Raw genomic sequence first — 19,729 nt, 5'->3', positions numbered from 1 at the left:
ATGGAGGCTGCAGGAGGATGGAGGCTGCAGGAGGATGGAGGTGCAGGAGGATGGAGGCTGCAGGAGGATGGAGGTGCAGGGGGATGGAGGCTGCAGGAGGATGGAGGCTGCAGGAGGATGGAGGCTGCAGGGGGATGGAGGTGCAGGAGGATGGAGGCTGCAGGAGGATGGAGGCTGCAGGGGGATGGAGGTGCAGGAGGATGGAGGTGCAGGAGGATGGAGGTGCAGGAGGATGGAGGCTGCAGGAGGATGGAGGTGCAGGGGGATGGAGGCTGCAGGGGGATGGAGGCTGCAGGGGGATGGAGGCTGCAGGAGGATGGAGGTGCAGGGGGATGGAGGTGCAGGGGGATGGAGGTGCAGGAGGATGGAGGTGCAGAGGGATGGAGGTGCAGGGGGATGGAGATGCAGAGGGATGGAGGTGCAGAGGGATGGAGGTGCAGGGGGATGGAGGCTGCAGGAGGATGGAGGCTGCAGGGGGATGGAGGTGCAGAGGGATGGAGGTGCAGAGGGATGGAGGTGCAGGGGGATGGAGGCTGCAGGAGGATGGAGGCTGCAGGAGGATGGAGGCTGCAGGGGGATGGAGGTGCAGGGGGATGGAGGCTGCAGGGGGATGGAGGCTGCAGAGGGATGGAGGTGCAGGAGGATGGAGGCTGCAGGGGGATGGAGGTGCAGAGGGATGGAGGTGCAGAGGGATGGAGGTGCAGGGGGATGGAGGTGCAGAGGGATGGAGGTGCAGGAGGATGGAGATGCAGAGGGATGGAGGTGCAGGGGGATGGAGGCTGCAGGGGGATGGAGGCTGCAGGAGGATGGAGGTGCAGGAGGATGGAGGTGCAGGAGGATGGAGGTGCAGAGGGATGGAAGTGCAGGGGGATGGAGGTGCAGGAGGATGGAGGTGCAGGAGGATGGAGGGGGATGGAGGCTGCAGGAGGATGGAGGTGCAGGGGGATGGAGGTGCAGGAGGATGGAGGCTGCAGGAGGATGGAGGTGCAGGGGGATGGAGGCTGCAGGAGGATGGAGGTGCAGGGGGATGGAGGTGCAGGAGGATGGGGCTGCAGGAGGATGGAGGCTGCAGGGGGATGGAGGTGCAGGAGGATGGAGGTGCAGGGGGATGGAGGCTGCAGGAGGATGGAGGTGCAGAGGGATGGAAGTGCAGGAGGATGGAGGTGCAGAGAGGATGGAGGTGCAGGAGGATGGAGGTGCAGAGGGCACCAGGGAGGTGCCTGGGGTGTGCTCTGCCAGGGCTGTGTGCAGCACAAGGGGTTCCTGGGGGCAGCTCCAGCCAGGAACGGGCTGGGCTCTGGCAGCTCTGTGGTGCCAAGCACAGCCCCACTCTGGGAGCCCCTGGTGCTGCTTGGCCTCTCCCAGGGGCACTGCTGGGGGCTCTGTGCTCGTGTGCAGCAAGGCAGGGAGGCCTGGTGGTGGCTGGAGCTTCTGGGTATGAATATTTAATGTAATTCAGCTGTGGGTACTCGCTGCAGGTGGGAAGGTATGACACAGCATCAGAAAAACAAATTGTTCAGCTGTTTTCGGGCTGTGAAGCAGCAGCGAGGGCGAGTGGGGCATTCACCTGTCGGTTGAGTTAGTGTGAAATACAGAGCTGGGAAATGGTGCAGAGCTACAGGTGAGCACAGGCCTGGCAGAGTGGCAACAGCAGCTGGTTGGAATGAGGCCCCTTCAGGGAATTGCAGTGTCTGGGGAGATGCTGGCTGTGACTGAGGAGGGGCAGCGCTGGGTGCCCCCTGCCCTTCCCTGGCAGTCCAGGTGGGCTCTGCCATTCCTGCATCACAGCAGCTCCTGGGGAAGGGATGAGCAGCTCAGCCAGCCCTGGATGTCAGCAGGCACACAGGTCCTGTCAGGGCACAGGGGAAGCCTTGGTGGCACAGCAGCAGCTCCCACTGCTCCCACACTCGTGGTGCTGAGAACACGGAGGGGATCTGAGGGAGGAGCCACCACCAGATACAGAATGCTGTTTCCATCAGGCACTGAAAGCACAGCTCCCTGGTCTCACTGAGAACTTTCCCAGGCCAGCAGCTGGACTTCATGGCAAGGAGTTTTTTGGAGGCTGGTGGTGTTTAAATCAATGGCAGTAGCAGAAACCCCACTGTAAATTTCTGGGGCGAGTGGCGAGCTGGTTTACGGAATGCAGGGAGATGAGAACCTCTGGCTTACGGAAAGCAGCATGAATTAATAATCATTTAATTGGCTTTTCCATTATGTTGCTTGGTTGGGAGATGGAAGTTTAGATGAAGGGGCTGTCAGTGATACTTTAGCTAAAAGAATCTGATGGGTAGGAGATGGGTGGTGACTTCCTTCCCACCAGGATGGAGAGCAGCAGCCTGGGGGATCCGGGCTGACTTTGCCTCTGGAACCTGCAGAGGAAAGGCCCCACTTGCAAGGAAGTGCCTGTCTCACCTCTGGAATGCACCCAGGGAGGATCTCTGAAAAGCAGGAGCTGCTGAGAAGAGTGAGAAGATTGGCAGATCTCCAGAAGGGCTGTGGCAGCCCCACCCCATCCCACTTGGCTTTTAGGGGACATTTGTGGAAAAACTCAGGTCTCCCCCTAAGTCAGTGAATCTGAACTAAATCCATTTAAAGAGTCTAAGTAATAACAATACTGTCTGATATGTGGGCATACATCAGATTCCCTTTTCTGCCCTGCAAGGCCTGGAGCTGGAGCAGGGTGCTGCATGGCCACGGCACAGGGATGTCTCCTGTGCTCCAGTGTCACTCAGCCCTTCAAGGCCACGGCCTCCTCAGCCTTCTGAGCTCAGGACAGTCTGTCCTGTCCTCTCTGCACACTCAGAGGTCCCAGGCTATGCTAAGAGCTCTGCAGGCAGACACCAAGCCATGTCCTCATTTCTCCTGGTAGCAGAGAGTTCTTAATTCTTCTGATCATCTGTGATGTGGACTGAATGTGTCATTTTGTGCATTTGACTGTTTATCAACAATAAACTTCAGTCCTGGTGTTAGAATTCCCAGCTGAGCTGTCAACTCAAAAACTAATACTTAAAATAAATATCCTGTGTGCAACAAATCAGTTATTCTTGGGTCTGGACAATCATCAATAATTCTAGTTTTGAAGGATTAAGGTTATGGGGTTGGATCAAGTGATTTAATGAAATTGGACACTTAGGAGATGGTGCATTTTAATTACCTGTTACTAATTCTAAGCAGGCTGCTTCACAGTAGAAGGGAGATGAGAAAACACCCTGTTGTGACTCCTCAGGCTGGAGGTGGTGTTCAGCAGCCTGGGCTGGCTGATGGTTGGGTTGAGTTCAGTCACTGCTTCCAAAAACACTGCACTGGTGAGCAGCTGGCAGGTCAGTGGGGACCACACAGGAGCCAAGTCACCACCTGGAGAGGTCTGAAGGGACCCAAAGCCGTGGCTGCCACTGTCACCCTGCCCAGTGCAGGTCTAGAGCAGCACCCTGGCATCCCTGTGGGCTCCAGCTGCTCCTCCCAGCACCCAGACCCTGCTCAGGGCTGGCCTGTCAGTGCCCAGGGTCACAGTGACCAGGCTCCTGGCAGGGTCACCCACATCACACAGGGCTTGGGGAGGCTGCTGTGAGGCAGGGTGGTCCTTCACCCACCACACTGCTGCTCCTGGTGGTCTCTCCTGCCCACACCCTCTGGAGGGACTGTGTTCCCAGGGCAGGGGCAGCAGGCTGGTGCTGGGCTCCTGATGCTCCAAGCACAGTTACTGGAGGAAGGTCAGCTCTGGCCCTGCAGACATCCTTAAGCAGTTTCCAGTTCTGAGCCCCAGGGAGGGTCTGGGTTCAGGCAGTGAGCTGGGCAGAGCAGCCTGTCACTCTGTGAGGGCAGAGCTGGGGAACAACAGCACTTCCAAGGCCATTGAGTATGGACAGGAGAAATTCAGAGCTCCCAGATCAAATCCTCTCATTCCTGCCTCTCCCTGGCAGTTCTAAATCCTCTCATTCCTGCCTCTCCCTGGCAGTACTGTTTCCTGTTTGTAATACTTGCTTTGCCTCTCCCAGAACTTCCTTTGCCTCTCTTCAGCTGAATGCAGAGATGGGGAGTGGCAGGGAAGGTGGTTGGAAATGGGAATTGTGTTCTCCACTGTGCTGTGGTATGTTTGGAGGTCCAGCTTGTGCCAGTGCACAGAAGGAAGGAGTTTGACTCCTGATGGAATCATCTGAAACCAGGAGCAGACACCGGTGGTTTCTCAAGCTGAGTAGGAGAAAGGGGGAAGAGTATGGGGGACTGGCCTGAGAATGCTACAGCCTTGTTAATCGGCAGCTGATCCATCATATTAAATATCCAGCTGTCAGATATTACCTTTCAAGTGAAAATGAATAACTGCCATTAAGGGCGAAATGGGTTTGAAGTCGATCCGAGACAGATTAAAGCACTGTTATGAATGTGTGCTCGGGGAGGAGGAGACGGGGGCTGTGTGTAATATACTTGTCCTTACAGTTTTTAAATAATAGATGTCCCACAAATTTATGTACTGGAGGCAGCCAGGGTTCGGGGGAGGAGAAAGGTCAGGGATGTGCTTCTCCCAGTGCCACAACTCGTGGAGTGTTTTGCTGTTGACTTCAGGGCTCATTTGCATTTCTGTGTTTGGCTGGAATAAAATGGCCTTTTCTTGGCTTAGCACAGTGGGAATGTTTGGGGGAAAAAATTGGGATTTTGGCAGGAGCATGTGCTGGGAAGCCCCAGATATGTGCATTCTTCTGGAGGCCTGGGCTGAGCTGGGCAGAGCCATCCCAGCAGCAGCAGCACTGCTGCCAGCATGGTGCCACCAGCTGGGCTGGCAGCCACAGCCACCAGCCCCCTCCAGGGCAGATCATCCTAGGGATGTATGTACAGTGTCCTGGCTCAGCCAGGCTCTGAGTTCTGCCTTACCAAGTGCTGCTGCTCCTGGAGGTGACACGTGGGCCTTCCCCACCTGGCCAAGCATTCGTGTGTCCAGTGCAGCCACAGGGTCTCCTGCAGCTGCAGGGTGTCAGCATCCCCCAGAATCAGCTGAGGTCTTTCTGCTGCTGCCACCAGTGACACAGTTCCCTTGCTGTGGGGGATCAGCAGGAAGGAACAGGTTTTGGGAAGGTGTGCAGGATGTAGGTCAGTCCCCACATTCATCCTCCTCCAGGTGCTTGGGGTGTGTGTCAAGCAGTAAATGCAGCCCTGTCGTGGTCCAGCCTAGGCCTCTTTGGGGTGTCCTGATGTTAATTGCTTTCTGTTGCAGCCCCAGCCAGCCAGCCAGAGAAGGAGCTGACAGAGCCCCCAGCATCCTCTAAGAGGATATCGTTTCCCAGCAGCTCTGAGTCACCTCTCTCCTTTAAGTGGTCAAAAACTTCTGAGGAGACCAAATCAGAGCAGGTAAGGCTGAAGAACCCATCTGTCTGTGCAGGTAATGTGTTTCAGTGTGCCAAAAACAAATAATAAATAGGGGAAAGAGGAGAAGGGTGGTAACTGGTGGTAAAAGGCATCACACTAGTGAAGCCTGGCTGTCAGAGGAAAGCAGCAGGAGGCAGAGCTGTGACCCCTCTGTGCCCCACAGGTGTACCAGTGTCCCTACTGCAAGTACAGCAACACGGACGTGAACCGGCTGCGCGTGCACGCCATGAGCCAGCACTCGCTGCAGCCCATGCTGCGCTGCCCCCTCTGCCAGGACATGCTCAACAACAAGATCCACCTGCAGCTGCACCTCACCCACCTGCACAGCGTGGCACCCGACTGCGTCGAGAAGCTCATCCTGACGGTGAGGGCTGTGCAGGGAGCACGGCTGCTGCCACCCCAGCATGGCCACTGCCACCCCAGCATGGCCACTGCCATCCCAGCATGGCCAATGCCATCCCAGCATGGCCACTGCCACCCCAGCATGGCCACTGCTATCCCAGCATGGCCACTGCCATCCCAAAATATTCACTGCCACCCCAGCATGGCCACTGCCACCCCAGCATGGCCAATGCCACCCCAGCATGGCCACTGCCACCCCAGAATGTTCACTGCCATCCCAGAGTGTTCACTGCCCCCCCAGCACACCCCTGCCCCCAGCAGTGTGGTTTGTGCAGAGCAGGGCAGCACGGCAGGTCCTGGTTTTGCTGCTGCTCAGGAGCTCGGTGCTGTGACGTGTGTGGTGTGAGCCCCTGGCAGAGCTGCTCCCTCTCTGGCCATGGCTCAGTTAATGATAACACCTTATCAGCCGCCAGCAGCAACCTGCAGTGCTAATGTGTCTGTTGCCATGGTGATGCTGCTGCTCTGCTCAGCATCCCGAGCTCCTGCTCCTCTCCTGCTCCTGCTCCTGCTCCTGCTCCTGCTCCTGCTCCTGCTCCCTCAGCATCCCTGAGCTGCTGCTCTGCTCAGCATCCCGAGCTCCTGCTCCTCTCCTGCTCCTGCTCCTGCTCCTGCTCCTGCTCCTGCTCCTGCTCCCTCAGCATCCCTGAGCTGCTGCTCTGCTCAGCATCCCGAGCTCCTGCTCCTCTCCTGCTCCTCTCCTGCTCCTGCTCCTGCTCCCTCCAGCAGCAGCAGGCTGGGCTTGCTGTCCCTCAGGACCCCGTGTCCCCATGGCCCCAGCACAGGGACAGGGACAGGGACAGGGACAGGGACAGGGACAGGGACAGGGCCTGGCTCACACTGCCCCATCCCTGCAGCTCCCCTCTCCTGGGGCTGCTGGGTGAAGGTGGCCAGGTTCTGTGTCTGAGCAGGGCCAGGCACCTTTCCCAGCACAGCCTCTGCTGGGCTCACAGGGCCCTGGGGAGGGTGAAGTGCGGGTGTTTGACAAGTGTGGGCTGGAGCTGGGAGAGAGGATGGAAGAGGACGGGAGAAAGGATGGGAGAGGATGGAAGAGAGGATGGGAGAGAGGATGGAAGAGGACGGGAGAAAGGATGGGAGAGAGGATGGGAGCAAGGACAGATTCCCAGGAGCCTCTGGGAGTGGGAGCTCTCCCTCCTCCCACAGCCAGCCTCATCCTTCTGCACATTTCTGTCTCGTCATCTCTGCTGGCAGCTTTCTCTTCCTCAGTTTAGGGCATCTTCCCAGTGCTCCAGTCATCTTTCCATCTTTTTCTTTTCTCCCTTGCTCCAGGAGTCATTCCTACCCATCCCTACCATCTCTCTTCCCCCTCCTGCTATCTTTACATTTTTACCCTCTTTCCCATTGTCTTTTCTTATTGCTCTCTCCCTTCTGCTGTCACTCAATTTTTCTCTCTCCCTCCTTTTCGCCCCCTCCCTCTCCCCCCTTTCCCTCTCACTCTGTGTCTCATTCTCCATCTCGGATGAAGGTAATGAAAATAATCGGGCTTCATTAATTCTGAGCCCTGTGAGATGATAGCCATTTGGAGCCATGTTTGCCAATTAGATGGTCTAAATTAGAAGTGACCTTGGTATACTGCCATCACTTTGCCTCTCGGAGTCTAATGAAGCTTTTCACTCCAGCACCCTCTCTCTCTCTCTTTGTAATGGAAATTACCTCCTTTGTCTGGTGGGGAACCTTCCCTCCCGTCTGTAATTCCCCTGGTTTCATAGACATGGGGACAGTGATGTATCTCCTCAGACCTCTTCTAGAGGTTTTCTTTTCAGAGCCACATGATTTCAGCATTTTGGGGTGTATTGAGGGAAACCATTCCCTGGTTTGGTGTCATGGACAGCCAGCACAGGGCATGTGCAGTGTTAGGAGCTGGCTGCTCACACCAGCCAGGAGTCCTTTTCTGAGATGTCAGCAATGTATGGGTGTTACACTGATGGCTGCTGGGCTCTGAGCCTCCAGCCCTGCACACAAGCAGCTCTGCACTTGGTTGTTAAAAATCCAGTGGTGGCCAGAGCTGTCCGTGTCGCTGCTGGAGCTTGTCACCATGAGGAGGGTCCCACTGGCTGTTGTGCAGAGGGTGACAGGTTTGTAGGTGTCAGGGTGTGTGGATACTGCTGGGGCAGGGAGGCAGACCTGGCCCATCAGCCCTCAGGTGCTCAGGGCCACTGTGTCCATAGAAATGGCTACCAAAGGGGGGTGCACCTGCATCTCCATGGATCTTATCATCATAAAGACATTTTATCTGCTGAAGAGGTCTGAATTTCACCCCAAAGCTGGGGTTCTTGGAAGCAGAGAGGCTTGTCCAGCTGCTTCCCATCCCCTAAGGACTTTCTGTGTGGTAACAAGAGAACATAGAGGGCCCTTGGCCTTGGGAGCTCAGGGGATGGTGCCCAGGCTGTGCACAGGAACAGATCTGGGGTGCCATCAGCAGTGAGCTCTGCTGGTGAATTGTGGGCCAGGAGATGGTGGCTGCAGCCACACAGAGGGCAGGGTTTGGTGTTGGACAGGAAAGAACAGGTGTGAACAGAAGGGAAGGGAGGAGACAAAGCACATTTGTTGAACTCACAGCTGGGAGGTTGTGTTCAGTAATGGCTCACACTGACTGACATTGCTGTTGTAAAACAGTGTTGGAGCCCTTGAGATGGATAGGCAGGAGCTGAGGAGGGGGAGGGGTGCCAGGATGACACACCAGGTGCTGCCTGTGCAGGTGAGAGGGAGGTGGGGAGTGTCTGACAGGCGCGTGCACTGACACGAGCTGTGCTCACAGAAACACCCTGCTTTCCATCCCCACAGCAGTAAATGCCATGAAATACACCTGCAGTACAAAATGCTGTGTCACACACCTGCCAGGAGCCATGGCCACTGCACCTTCCTGCCCCCTCATGCCCCACTCTGTTTATATAGATAGAGCCTCAGCAACAAGGCAAGTTCTGCAGGTCCAGAGAAATGAGATCTCTCTGGATGTTTTTGCAGTGCAAAAAGACAAACCCTTCAACAAAGGCAGAATGGAATTCCCTGTCAGTGCAAAGTGATTTGGGATGTGCAGCCCATTTGCCCTCACTGTGTCTTTGCCACCTGCTTGGGGCTGGTCCATGGGGATGAAAGGACGAAGGGTCCTGCCCTGGGTCATGGGTAGGAAAGGGACAGGAGAATCCTGGGTGGAGCCAGAGGACTAGAGTGGGTCCAGTTGCTGATCAGTGTCTTCCTTCCAGTGGTTTGCTCCCCAAGGCCAGCCCATGGCTGCACTCCCACAGTTCCCACATCCATACCCAGAATTTTTAGTTCCCTGCACTTTTTTCCAAGCTGCTTTTCTGTTGCCTTTGGGAATTTTGTGCCTGTAGCAATTTAATGTACCACAGCCATTTTTTTTCCCTTTCTTTTTTTTTTTTTTTCCCCCCCTTTTTTTCCCTCTGTGGTGGAGGGAGGATGGAAGGAAGGGAAGGAATGGTGGCTGTGGAGATGCAGGTAGATAAAGGTAATTACTTAAACACATATAGGGCAGGACTTACAGGTTTGGAGCCCCAGATTAAGATGCAGAGGAGCATGTGAGGTTGATGATTATATTTCGGGGAGAGTTAATTGACGGAAGGTGAAGGCAGACAAAGAACCGCTGCTTACTGCCTTCTTGAATCCCAATCAGGAATTATGATTAAAGACGCGGCGAGACAACAGAGGCCTGATGAATTGGTGTCTTTTTTTTTTCTTTTTTGCCGTCATTCACACTTGATTGACTTCAACCTTTCAAGTGCAAAAGTCTCTCTTTTCCATTATTATTCATAGCCATCTGAGTTTTTCTAATTAAAGTGTATGAAAACAATTACTGATCCGTCGTACTGAGCGTGGTGCTGGGGACGGCAGCCGTACTGTAACGCCTCTGAAAAGCCACAGCTCCATAATGATGTGCAGCTGAGGTGTTAGATAATTTTATTCTTTTTCTACTCTGTTGGGGTTTTTTTTAATTTCTCATGATTTATTTTTCATAATTCCTAAAGATCCTAGGCGAGCAGGCTGTTCCTGCTGCTAGGGCTGAGAGGGATGGTTTCTCCCTGCCTCCCCTTCTCGGCGTCCGTGCTCATCCCCCTCCTCCGAGCCCAGCTACTGGAAATTACTCTGTGACCTTTCACGTCTGCCAGCCAACCACCCACAGCCATCAGCTGCTGGTGTGCAGAGTAGAGGGTGGAATGGGTTTGGTGTGCTCAGCTCCCCTCCTGGGATGTGTCACTGCCTTCTCTGCTGCTCCAGGGCACCTGGCACCCCCTGCCCTGCCATGCTGGCCCAGGAAGGGGAGGGAGGGAGTTCTGTGTCCCTCCAGGCTCAGGCCATGGCTCTGCAGCCACTTCTGGGCCACCCGTTCATCCTGAGATTTTCCATGGGCTTCAGCTCCACCACAGGTGTGCTCCTGTCTGCTGCAGGTCACTGAGAGCCTGGTGGTCCCTGGCTGTGCAGAGAGCTGAGGACAGGGCACACAGCTCCCACACAGCTCTCCCTCTCCCTCTCCTGAAATCCAGGGCTCAGGTGCCCTCTCCATATCCAGCAGAAGGATGGAGATACTTGTATTGCCTACAGCTGACTGGGAGTGTCCAGGTGTGCCTCACCTTGCCAGCAGTGGGAGGCTGGGCCAGGAGCACCTGGGTGTCAGCAGGGTGGCGTGGGCAGCTGCCCAGGGCCATGGAGGAGTCTTTGCTTGCCACAGGCATTGGCCAGCACGGGAAGCCTGTGCTGGAGAGCACAGGGCTGGTGGCAGTGACGTGTCTGTCTGTCCCAGAGTGTGAGGCAGTGTTCCAGCAGTGATTCAGAAGGACACTTGCTGTCCTGCATCTGATGCCAGCCGTGTGCAGGCTGCTGGTGAGATGGTTTGTGACCAAGTACATCCAAAGAAACAGTTTTCCAGAATAGGATGAGTGTGCACATTTGGCTCTCCCAAAGAGCCTCTCAAGCTGAGCCATGCAGACTCTCCAGCTCTGTAAAAGCAGTGGTGTCCCAGCACTGCACTGGTTTTGATGGTGCAGGATCTAGCCAAATACCTGAAGAGGAGCAAAGGGAATGCATTAGTCATAGCGAGGAAAGGGTTACCAGAAGCTTTTTATTTCACAGTTTGCTTTCTCTTTAGTCCTTTCTTATTCATCCTTTCCTTTGTCACCTTTCTCCTTATTTGTACTTTTCTTTCTCATGCCCCTCCTTTCCCTGCATCGATACACTTTGAAAACAGTGCTGCAATGCTCCCTGGTTCAAGATTACAGTGTACTTTACTAGGTATGATTTAATTAGGGGCCTTATTATGTTTTCAGCAGCTTAAGGTGGGCCTTTCAACTTATCTACCTAATTGGTTGCACAAGAAGTTTCACAACCCATGACAAAACATTGTCAGTGATCAAAGTCTGAATTCCACATAAAGGAAAAATATTAATAATAAGATTATTCTTCAAGTGTGCACTGCTAATTATGTCCAGAATGTAACTGTGGAAACACTTTTGACTGATTTGAGCTTTGTCTAATAAATACGAAGTCTTCAGTGAGCTGTGAAAAATGATGCCTCTGACTTCACAATACTGATGTCTAGTTTTACCACTGGAGATGTTTATTTTCCTGTGTTTTTCCTCCCCCTGTGTCTCCCTTTCCCCTGCCTCTAGGTGACAACCCCTGAGGTGATGATGCCCAGCAGCATGTTCCTCCCAGCAGCTGCTCCAGAGAAGGATGGGAACTCAGGCACAGAGGAGCTGGGGAAACCGTCTGGTGAGTGCAGCTTGATGAGATCCTCAGTCCCACCACTGCCCCAGCTCCATCACCTGGTCAGGGACCAGTTTCATTCCTGTTAATCCTCTCTTTGATAGCACCTAGACTCAAATACTGTGCTCAGTTTGATGAGCCTTCTTTTTTGAAAATAGGCAGGACATCAAAAAGGAGCAGTGGAGACAGAGGTGGCTGAATGGCTTTTGCTTGAAAGGGAGAATTGAAGGTGATAAATGCACTGAGGGATGTGTGTGTGAATAATTTCCAGATATTCAAAGTGGGCAAGGAAGTAAATTGTGTAGGTTTATGCAATGGGCCATGATGAGGTTAATGGGCTGGTATTGAAACAAATGAATGAAGATAGAGGAGAAATGTTAGAAATACTTGTCGTGTTGGAGATTAAAAATCACAGAGTATTGAGGACTGAGGGGGTGCTGATCTCCCGGGGTGAAACTCTTTGCTTTGCTCTGACTGTGTTTGCACAGAGGTCTCTGAGGATGCGGGGAAGAGCCTCGTGCCGCCGGACAGCGCGGAGCACGGTGGGGACGCCAAGCCCGCGGCGGAGCCGGGCCAGGCCCGCGAGGACTCTGCCTTCCTGTGCTGGAAGAAGGGCTGCAGCCAGGTGTTCAAGAGCTCGGCAGCCCTGCAGACACACTTCAACGACGTGCACGCCAAGCGGCCCCAGCTGCCGGTGTCCGACCGCCATGTCTACAAGTACCGCTGCAACCAGTGCAGCCTGGCCTTCAAAACCATCGAGAAGCTGCAGCTGCACTCGCAGTACCACGTCATCCGGGCAGCCACCATGTGCTGCCTCTGCCAGCGCAGCTTCCGCACCTTCCAGGCGCTGAAGAAGCACCTGGAGACCAGCCACCTGGAGCTGAGCGAGGCCGACATCCAGCAGCTCTACGGGGGGCTCCTGGTCAACGGGGACCTCCTTGCCATGGGGGACCCCTCCCTGGCCGAGGACCACACCATAATAGTGGAGGAGGACAAGGAAGAGGAGAGCGACCTGGAAGAGAAGCAGAGCCCAACAGGCAGCGATTCGGGGTCGGTGCAAGAGGACTCTGGCTCAGAACCAAAAAGGGCCTTACCCTTCAGGAAGGGCCCGAACTTCACTATGGAGAAATTTCTAGATCCATCTCGCCCATACAAGTGCACGGTCTGCAAGGAGTCCTTCACGCAGAAGAACATTCTCCTGGTACATTACAATTCCGTTTCTCATCTGCATAAACTGAAACGAGCCCTCCAAGAGTCTGCTACTGGGCAGCCTGAGCCTACCAGCAGCCCAGACAACAAACCTTTCAAGTGCAACACCTGCAACGTGGCCTACAGCCAGAGCTCCACTCTGGAGATCCACATGAGGTCGGTCCTGCACCAGACCAAGGCTCGCGCGGCCAAGCTGGAGGCGGCCAGCGGCAGCAACGGCGCCGGCGGCGGCAGCAGCAGCAGCAGCCTCTCCCTGGGCTCGTCCACGCCGAGCCCCGTCAGTGCCAGCAGCAGCAATGCTTTTGCAACCACCAGCACGAGCACTTCAGGCACCGCTCCCATTCCCAGCCTGCTCACCCAGGTCTCCAGTGACAGTGTGGGAATCCCCCCCTTGGGTAACGCTGTAAGCACTAACATCTCCTCCCCTGCGGAGCCCAAGGAGGTGAACCGCAAGAAGCTGGCAGACATGATTGCATCCAGGCAGCAGCAGCAGCAGCAGCAGCAGCAGCAGCAGCAGCAGCAGCAGCAGCAGCAACAAGCTCAAACCTTGGCACAGGCACAGGTCCAGGCCCACCTGCAGCAGGAGCTGCAGCAGCAAGCTGCTCTCCTGCAGTCCCAGCTCTTCAACCCAGCACTTTTGCCGCACTTTCCGATGACCACTGAGACCCTTCTGCAGCTGCAGCAGCAGCAGCATCTTCTGTTCCCATTCTACATCCCCAGTGCTGAGTTCCAGCTCAATCCAGAAGTCAGCTTGCCTGCCACCAGTGGTGCACTGACACTGACTGGGACGGGTCCAAGTTTGCTGGAGGACCTGAAGGCACAAGTTCAGCTCCCTCAGCAGAGCCATCCTCAGCTCTTGCAGCAGCAGCAAGGTCAGCTGTCCTTGTCACAACCCCACTCCGTCCTATTACAGCAGAACCAGCACCCAGAGAAGAAGAATAAATCTGTAGTGAAGGAGAAAGATAAAGAAACCCCACGGGAAAGGGAAAGCTCAGAGAGGGGAGACAACAATGTGACGCTGAAGGAGTCTCTTCCTGATAACTTAAAGCCCAAAGAGAAGAAGGACTTTGTGCCAGGCAGCAGTTCAGAGCCTTCCATACTGCCTCCACGGATTGCTTCCGACGCCAGGGGCAACGCCACCAAAGCCTTGCTGGAAAACTTCGGCTTTGAACTTGTCATTCAGTACAATGAGAACAAGCAGAAGGGGCAGAAGAAAAATGGGAAGACAGAGCAAGGTGAGAACTTGGAAAAGCTGGAGTGCGATACGTGCGGCAAGTTCTTCTCCAACATCCTCATCCTGAAGAGCCACCAGGAGCACGTTCACCAACATTACTTTCCGTTCAAGCAGCTGGAGCGGTTTGCCAAGCAGTACAGGGAGCACTACGACAAGCTGTACCCGCTGCGGCCGCAGACCCCCGAGCCGCCGCCGCCGCCGCTGCCCCCCGCCCCTGCCCAGCCGGCAGCCGCTCCCGCCATCCCCGCCTCCGCGCCGCCCATCACCTCGCCCACCATCGCCCCGGCACAGCCGGCCGTGCCGCTCACCCAGCTCTCCATGCCCATGGAGCTGCCCATCTTCTCGCCGCTCATGATGCAGACCATGCCCCTGCAGACGTTACCGGCGCAGCTGCCGCCCCAGCTGGGCCCCGTGGAGCCGCTGCCCGCCGACCTGGCCCAGCTGTACCAGCACCAGCTCAACCCCAGCCTTCTCCAGCAGCAGCAGAACAAGAGGCCGCGCACGCGGATCACCGACGACCAGCTCAGAGTCCTTCGGCAGTATTTCGACATTAACAATTCCCCGAGTGAGGAGCAGATCAAAGAGATGGCAGACAAGTCTGGCTTGCCCCAGAAAGTGATCAAGCACTGGTTCAGAAACACGCTGTTCAAGGAGCGCCAGCGCAACAAGGACTCTCCGTACAACTTCAGCAACCCCCCCATTACCAGCCTGGAGGAGCTGAAGATTGACTCGCGGCCCCCTTCCCCAGAGCCGCAGAAGCAGGAGTACTGGGGCAGCAAGCGCTCTTCTCGGACGCGCTTCACCGACTACCAGCTCAGAGTCCTGCAAGACTTCTTCGATGCCAATGCTTACCCAAAGGATGATGAATTTGAGCAGCTTTCTAACTTGCTGAACCTCCCAACACGGGTCATAGTGGTGTGGTTTCAGAATGCCCGTCAGAAAGCTCGGAAAAATTACGAGAATCAGGGAGAGGGCAAGGACGGGGAGCGACGGGAGCTCACAAATGACAGGTACATCAGAACGAGCAACTTGAACTACCAGTGCAAAAAGTGCAGTCTGGTCTTCCAGCGCATTTTTGATCTCATTAAACACCAGAAAAAGCTTTGTTACAAAGATGAGGATGAGGATGGACAGGACGATAGCCAGAACGAAGACTCTATGGATGCAATAGAGCTCTTGACTCCAACCAGTTCCTCCTGCAGCACACCAATGCCCTCACAAGCTTACAGCACACCCACATCTTCAGCCAACGCCACCTCCTCAGCTTTTCTGCAGCTCACGGCAGAGGCAGACGATTCCTCCACCTTTAGTTCTAAAGTAGAAGCTACAGATGAGAAACCAAAGCAGTCTGAACCTCCAAGTACACAGCAAAACCAAACCCAAGAGAAGCAAGTGCAACCAAAGCAAGAGCCTCAGCAGCAACAGGACCAAGGAGAACAAAAGACAAGTTCAGCACACCAAAAGATTTCACAGTTATCCTCCCCCTCTTCGCTGCAACAGCCACCTCCTCCTCAGCCCCCTCAGTGCTCCTTGTCACAGTCAAGTCCAAGTCCATCTCAGCTCTCACACCTCTCCCTCAAACCCATTCACACGTCCACCCCTCAGCAGCTGGCAAACCTACCTCCTCAGCTAATCCCATACCAGTGTGACCAGTGTAAACTGGCCTTTCCTTCCTTCGAGCATTGGCAGGAACATCAGCAGCTCCATTTCCTGAGTGCCCAGAACCAGTTTATCCACCCCCCATTCCTGGACAGAACACTGGATATGCCATTCATGCTTTTTGACCCCAGTAACCCGCTGCTGGCGAGCCAGCTGCTGTCTGGAACATTGCCACAGATTCCAGCGAGCTCCGCCACCTCGCCGTCCACCCCCACATCCACCATGAACACGCTCAAGAGAAAGCTGGAGGAGAAGGCCAGTGCGAGCCCTGGAGAGAACGACAGCGGGACGGGCGGGGAAGAGCCCCAGAGGGATAAGCGTCTGAGGACAACCATCACCCCGGAGCAGCTGGAAATCCTGTACCAGAAATACCTGCTGGACTCCAACCCCACGCGGAAGATGCTGGATCACATTGCACACGAAGTGGGCCTGAAGAAGCGCGTGGTGCAGGTTTGGTTCCAGAACACGCGTGCACGAGAGAGGAAGGGGCAGTTCAGGGCCGTGGGGCCTGCCCAAGCCCACAGGCGCTGTCCCTTCTGCCGGGCTCTCTTCAAGGCCAAGACAGCTCTGGAAGCTCACATCAGGTCCCGCCACTGGCACGAGGCCAAGCGCGCTGGGTACAACCTGACGCTGTCTGCCATGCTCCTGGACTGCGACGGGGGCCTCCAGATGAAAGGAGACATCTTCGATGGAGCCGGCTTTTCCCACATGCCACCTGCAAGCAGCGACGGGCAGAGCGTTCCCCTGTCCCCCGTGAGCAAGAGCATGGAGCTGTCACCCAGAACCCTGCTGAGCCCGTCCTCCATCAAGGTGGAAGGGGTTGAAGACTTTGAGAGTCCCTCCATGTCCTCAGTCAACCTGAACTTTGACCAGACGAAGCTGGACAACGATGACTGCTCCTCCGTGAACACGGCCATCACAGACACCACCACGGGAGACGAGGGGAATGCCGACAACGACAGCGCCACAGGGATTGCCACCGAAACCAAATCGGCGTCGGGGCCCGGCGAAGGGCTGACTAAAGCAGCCATGATAGCCATGTCTGAGTACGAAGATCGCCTGTCTTCTGGCCTGGTCAGCCCGGCTCCCAGCTTCTACAGCAAAGAGTACGACAACGAAGGTACCGTGGACTACAGCGAAACCTCCAGCCTTGCAGACCCCTGCTCGCCCAGCCCCGGGGCCAGCGGCTCAGCCAGCAAGGCTGGCGACAGCGGGGACCGGCCCGGGCAGAAACGCTTCCGCACTCAGATGACAAACCTCCAGCTCAAGGTTCTGAAGTCGTGCTTTAATGACTACAGGACGCCGACCATGCTGGAGTGTGAGGTCCTGGGCAATGACATTGGACTGCCAAAGAGAGTTGTTCAGGTCTGGTTCCAGAATGCGAGGGCGAAAGAGAAGAAGTCCAAACTCAGCATGGCCAAGCATTTTGGTATAAACCAAACGAGTTACGAGGGTCCCAAAACAGAGTGCACTTTGTGTGGCATCAAGTACAGCGCTCGGCTGTCTGTACGTGACCATATCTTCTCTCAACAGCATATCTCCAAAGTTAAAGAAACCATTGGAAGTCAGTTGGATAAGGAAAAGGAGTATTTTGACCCAGCTACTGTCCGTCAGTTGATGGCTCAGCAGGAGCTGGACCGAATCAAAAAAGCCAACGAGGTTCTTGGTCTGGCAGCTCAGCAGCAGGGCATGTTTGACAGCACGCCCCTGCAGGCTCTGAACCTTCCTGCTGCCTACCCAGCGCTACAGGGCATCCCTCCAGTCCTGCTCCCAGGCCTCAACAGCCCATCCTTACCTGGCTTCACTCCATCCAACACAGGTGGGTACAGGTGTTTCCCTGCTCAGGCACACCTTCACCTGGAGCATACCTTGCACAAGCAGTTGTTCCCTCGGGAATGACTGGTAACAGGGTTCCTGGGCCGTTAGTTCAGCATGCTGACTCACAGCAGAACAGCAGTAGGTATTTTATCTAATTCCTGAACTCAGGAAGCTTTATAGCAAAGTCTGAGCTAGAGCAACATCTAAACATGCTGCATATCCCTGTGTAGAAATCCTGAGGCTCCTTCAAGGAAGTGCAATGTGGAAGTTTTATCCAATGGAATAGAAGGACTAATGTGCTGAATACAGTTTGTTATTCCTTTCCTTTTGACATTCAGTTTATGTGGTGCCATCCCAAGCTTTCAAAAATCCAAACTGTTTCTAGGGAAAGGTGTGGTGTGCGTGGTGGCACTGGTGACAGATACCCAGAGCATCTTTATGTGTGGAGGTGAGCTCTGGGACAAATCCCAATGCAGCTGAGGATCAGTTTTGAGTAATGGCTTGATATGACCTGAATGCACCTCCTCAACAAAAAGTGGTGTAGCTGTGAGACAAATCTAGTTTGTATTTTAATGAGATTTTTCTTAACAATTCTACATAAAAACTAAATTTGCCATAATCCTTTGGGTGGCCTAATCTCAGATACTGGACTTCATCTTTTGAGAATGCTCCTTTCCCTTGTACTTTGTTAATAGGTGGGAAGTCTAAGCCATGTAGCAAACACTGGCAGTGGAAGGTGCAGCTCAATGACCAGCACTGACCTAAAAAATGTGATCCAAAGGCCCTGTTTCATTATGTGTCTGAAAGGCCCCTGCACATTCGAGGGGATTTCTGTGTCACCCTTGTCACCACAGATCTTGATTCACAGCACCTGGCCAGAAGCATCTCTTTGGCAAATGGTATCCTCACACTATCACAGGCTGCTCTGCTCTGTTTGTTTAGTGCCCCACATTTATAACAAAAACTCAAATTACTTCTTTGCACTTCAGTCCATATTGTTGCTTTTATTTTTCTCCAAAGCCCAGGATGTGTCCTGGGGAGATGGGACTGCATCTGATGAATCTTAAATGCTGTCAGTGACTGCCTAGACAGGACTGAACTGTTTAGAAAGTCAAACAGTCTGTTTGTGGCCTTTAGATAAAGCTGCAAAGGTCAGGCCAGGCAGCTGCGGGGCTGTCAGAGCAGATAAGGCCATGCATCCAGGAACTGTGAATTACCTCCTGCTCCTTCACTTGAACCTCCCAGGGATGTTCACCTGGGAAACATCCATTTCAGTGGTGTCCTCCTAGAGCGTGCCCTTATCCGAGATCTCCAGGGCTGGTGTGTGCCTCATTCCAGACCTGTGCTGTCACCACAAATCATTCCTGTCCCAGCACCCCCTCAGGAGCAGACACAGGTTTCAGAGGGGTTTGGGTCAGCCACCCTCTTGAAAGTGCCCATGGCTGGTCCCAGGCTGTGCCTCTGCTCTGCCCAGGCTGCTCTCCCTGCTGCACTGCTGGCACTCGGGTTTGTCACCAACTTGGCTGGTTTTGCTCGTGGGCTTTACAGCAGGTTCCTGCTCAGGAGCTGGACAATGTACAGGGTTGTGCCAGCAGGACATTGGAGCTTTAGTTTGGGGTTTTTTCCCCAAATGGCATCACAGGAGTTGCCAATCAAAACGTTTCTCCTCAGGAACAGATTTGCCAGCTGCAATTTGCCAGCCATGACTAATAGAGGTGACTCCAGGAGCCACACTCCTGTCGCCCCCAGCCACTGTCAGAGCAGAAATTGGCACCAGGGACAGTGTTGTTAGTGGCTATTCCTGCTGTGGGGAAGAAGGACAAGCTTCACATTCCACCATTAATCTATCTCCTTAATGGGGAAGCATCACTACACTTTTAATTCCACCCAAAACACGATGCTTATGCCCAGGGGAAACATCTGAGCACCACATAAACTCTGGAATTGCTCAGAACTGAGCATCCAGAGCCCTGACATTAGAAGGAAGGAAGGGGTTGCTTCAAAGGTTTGTGGATTCATGAACATCAGTCTAATAAGGACAAAATAATTTAGGTTTAGCCTGTTCAGTCTCCAGTTGCCATGACGAGGGCTTCTCAATCTGTGAAGATTCATACAAGATGAGCAGTGCTGAGTGTTGTCACCCTTTGGTGTGGTACTGTCCTGCTGCTGGAGTCCCTTGGGCCAAGGACCCGCTAGAGCAGTTGCTGACAGGAGTATTAATAATTTGGGAATCAGAGGAGCTGGGAACACATCAGCTGTGCTGGGATCCCGGTGCTGGTGGGACCCATCACTGTCAGTGCCAGCAGGCAATGC

The 19,729-nt window shown here is 54.5% G+C and overlaps 1 protein-coding gene across 3 annotated transcripts in view; it reads left to right on the top strand.

The window, feature by feature from the left end:
* The window catches only part of ZFHX3 (zinc finger homeobox 3), a 125,189-nt gene that overhangs the window by 98,981 nt on the left and 6,479 nt on the right, over positions 1 to 19,729 (top strand). For all 3 annotated transcript variants that reach the window (XM_056500462.1, XM_056500463.1, XM_056500461.1), the window contains exons 6-9: positions 5,207 to 5,340; positions 5,522 to 5,722; positions 11,400 to 11,502; positions 11,985 to 17,417. In XM_056500462.1, coding sequence (XP_056356437.1) covers positions 5,207 to 5,340; positions 5,522 to 5,722; positions 11,400 to 11,502; positions 11,985 to 17,417 — 5,871 coding nt within the window. The remainder of the gene's footprint in view (positions 1 to 5,206; positions 5,341 to 5,521; positions 5,723 to 11,399; positions 11,503 to 11,984; positions 17,418 to 19,729) is intronic.

This window comes from Oenanthe melanoleuca, chromosome 11, assembly GCF_029582105.1.
Source record: "Oenanthe melanoleuca isolate GR-GAL-2019-014 chromosome 11, OMel1.0, whole genome shotgun sequence".
NCBI classification, from domain to species: Eukaryota; Metazoa; Chordata; class Aves; order Passeriformes; family Muscicapidae; genus Oenanthe; species Oenanthe melanoleuca.
The sequence above is the reverse complement of the archived record's forward strand: the minus strand, read 5'-3'. Positions and strand labels throughout refer to the sequence as shown.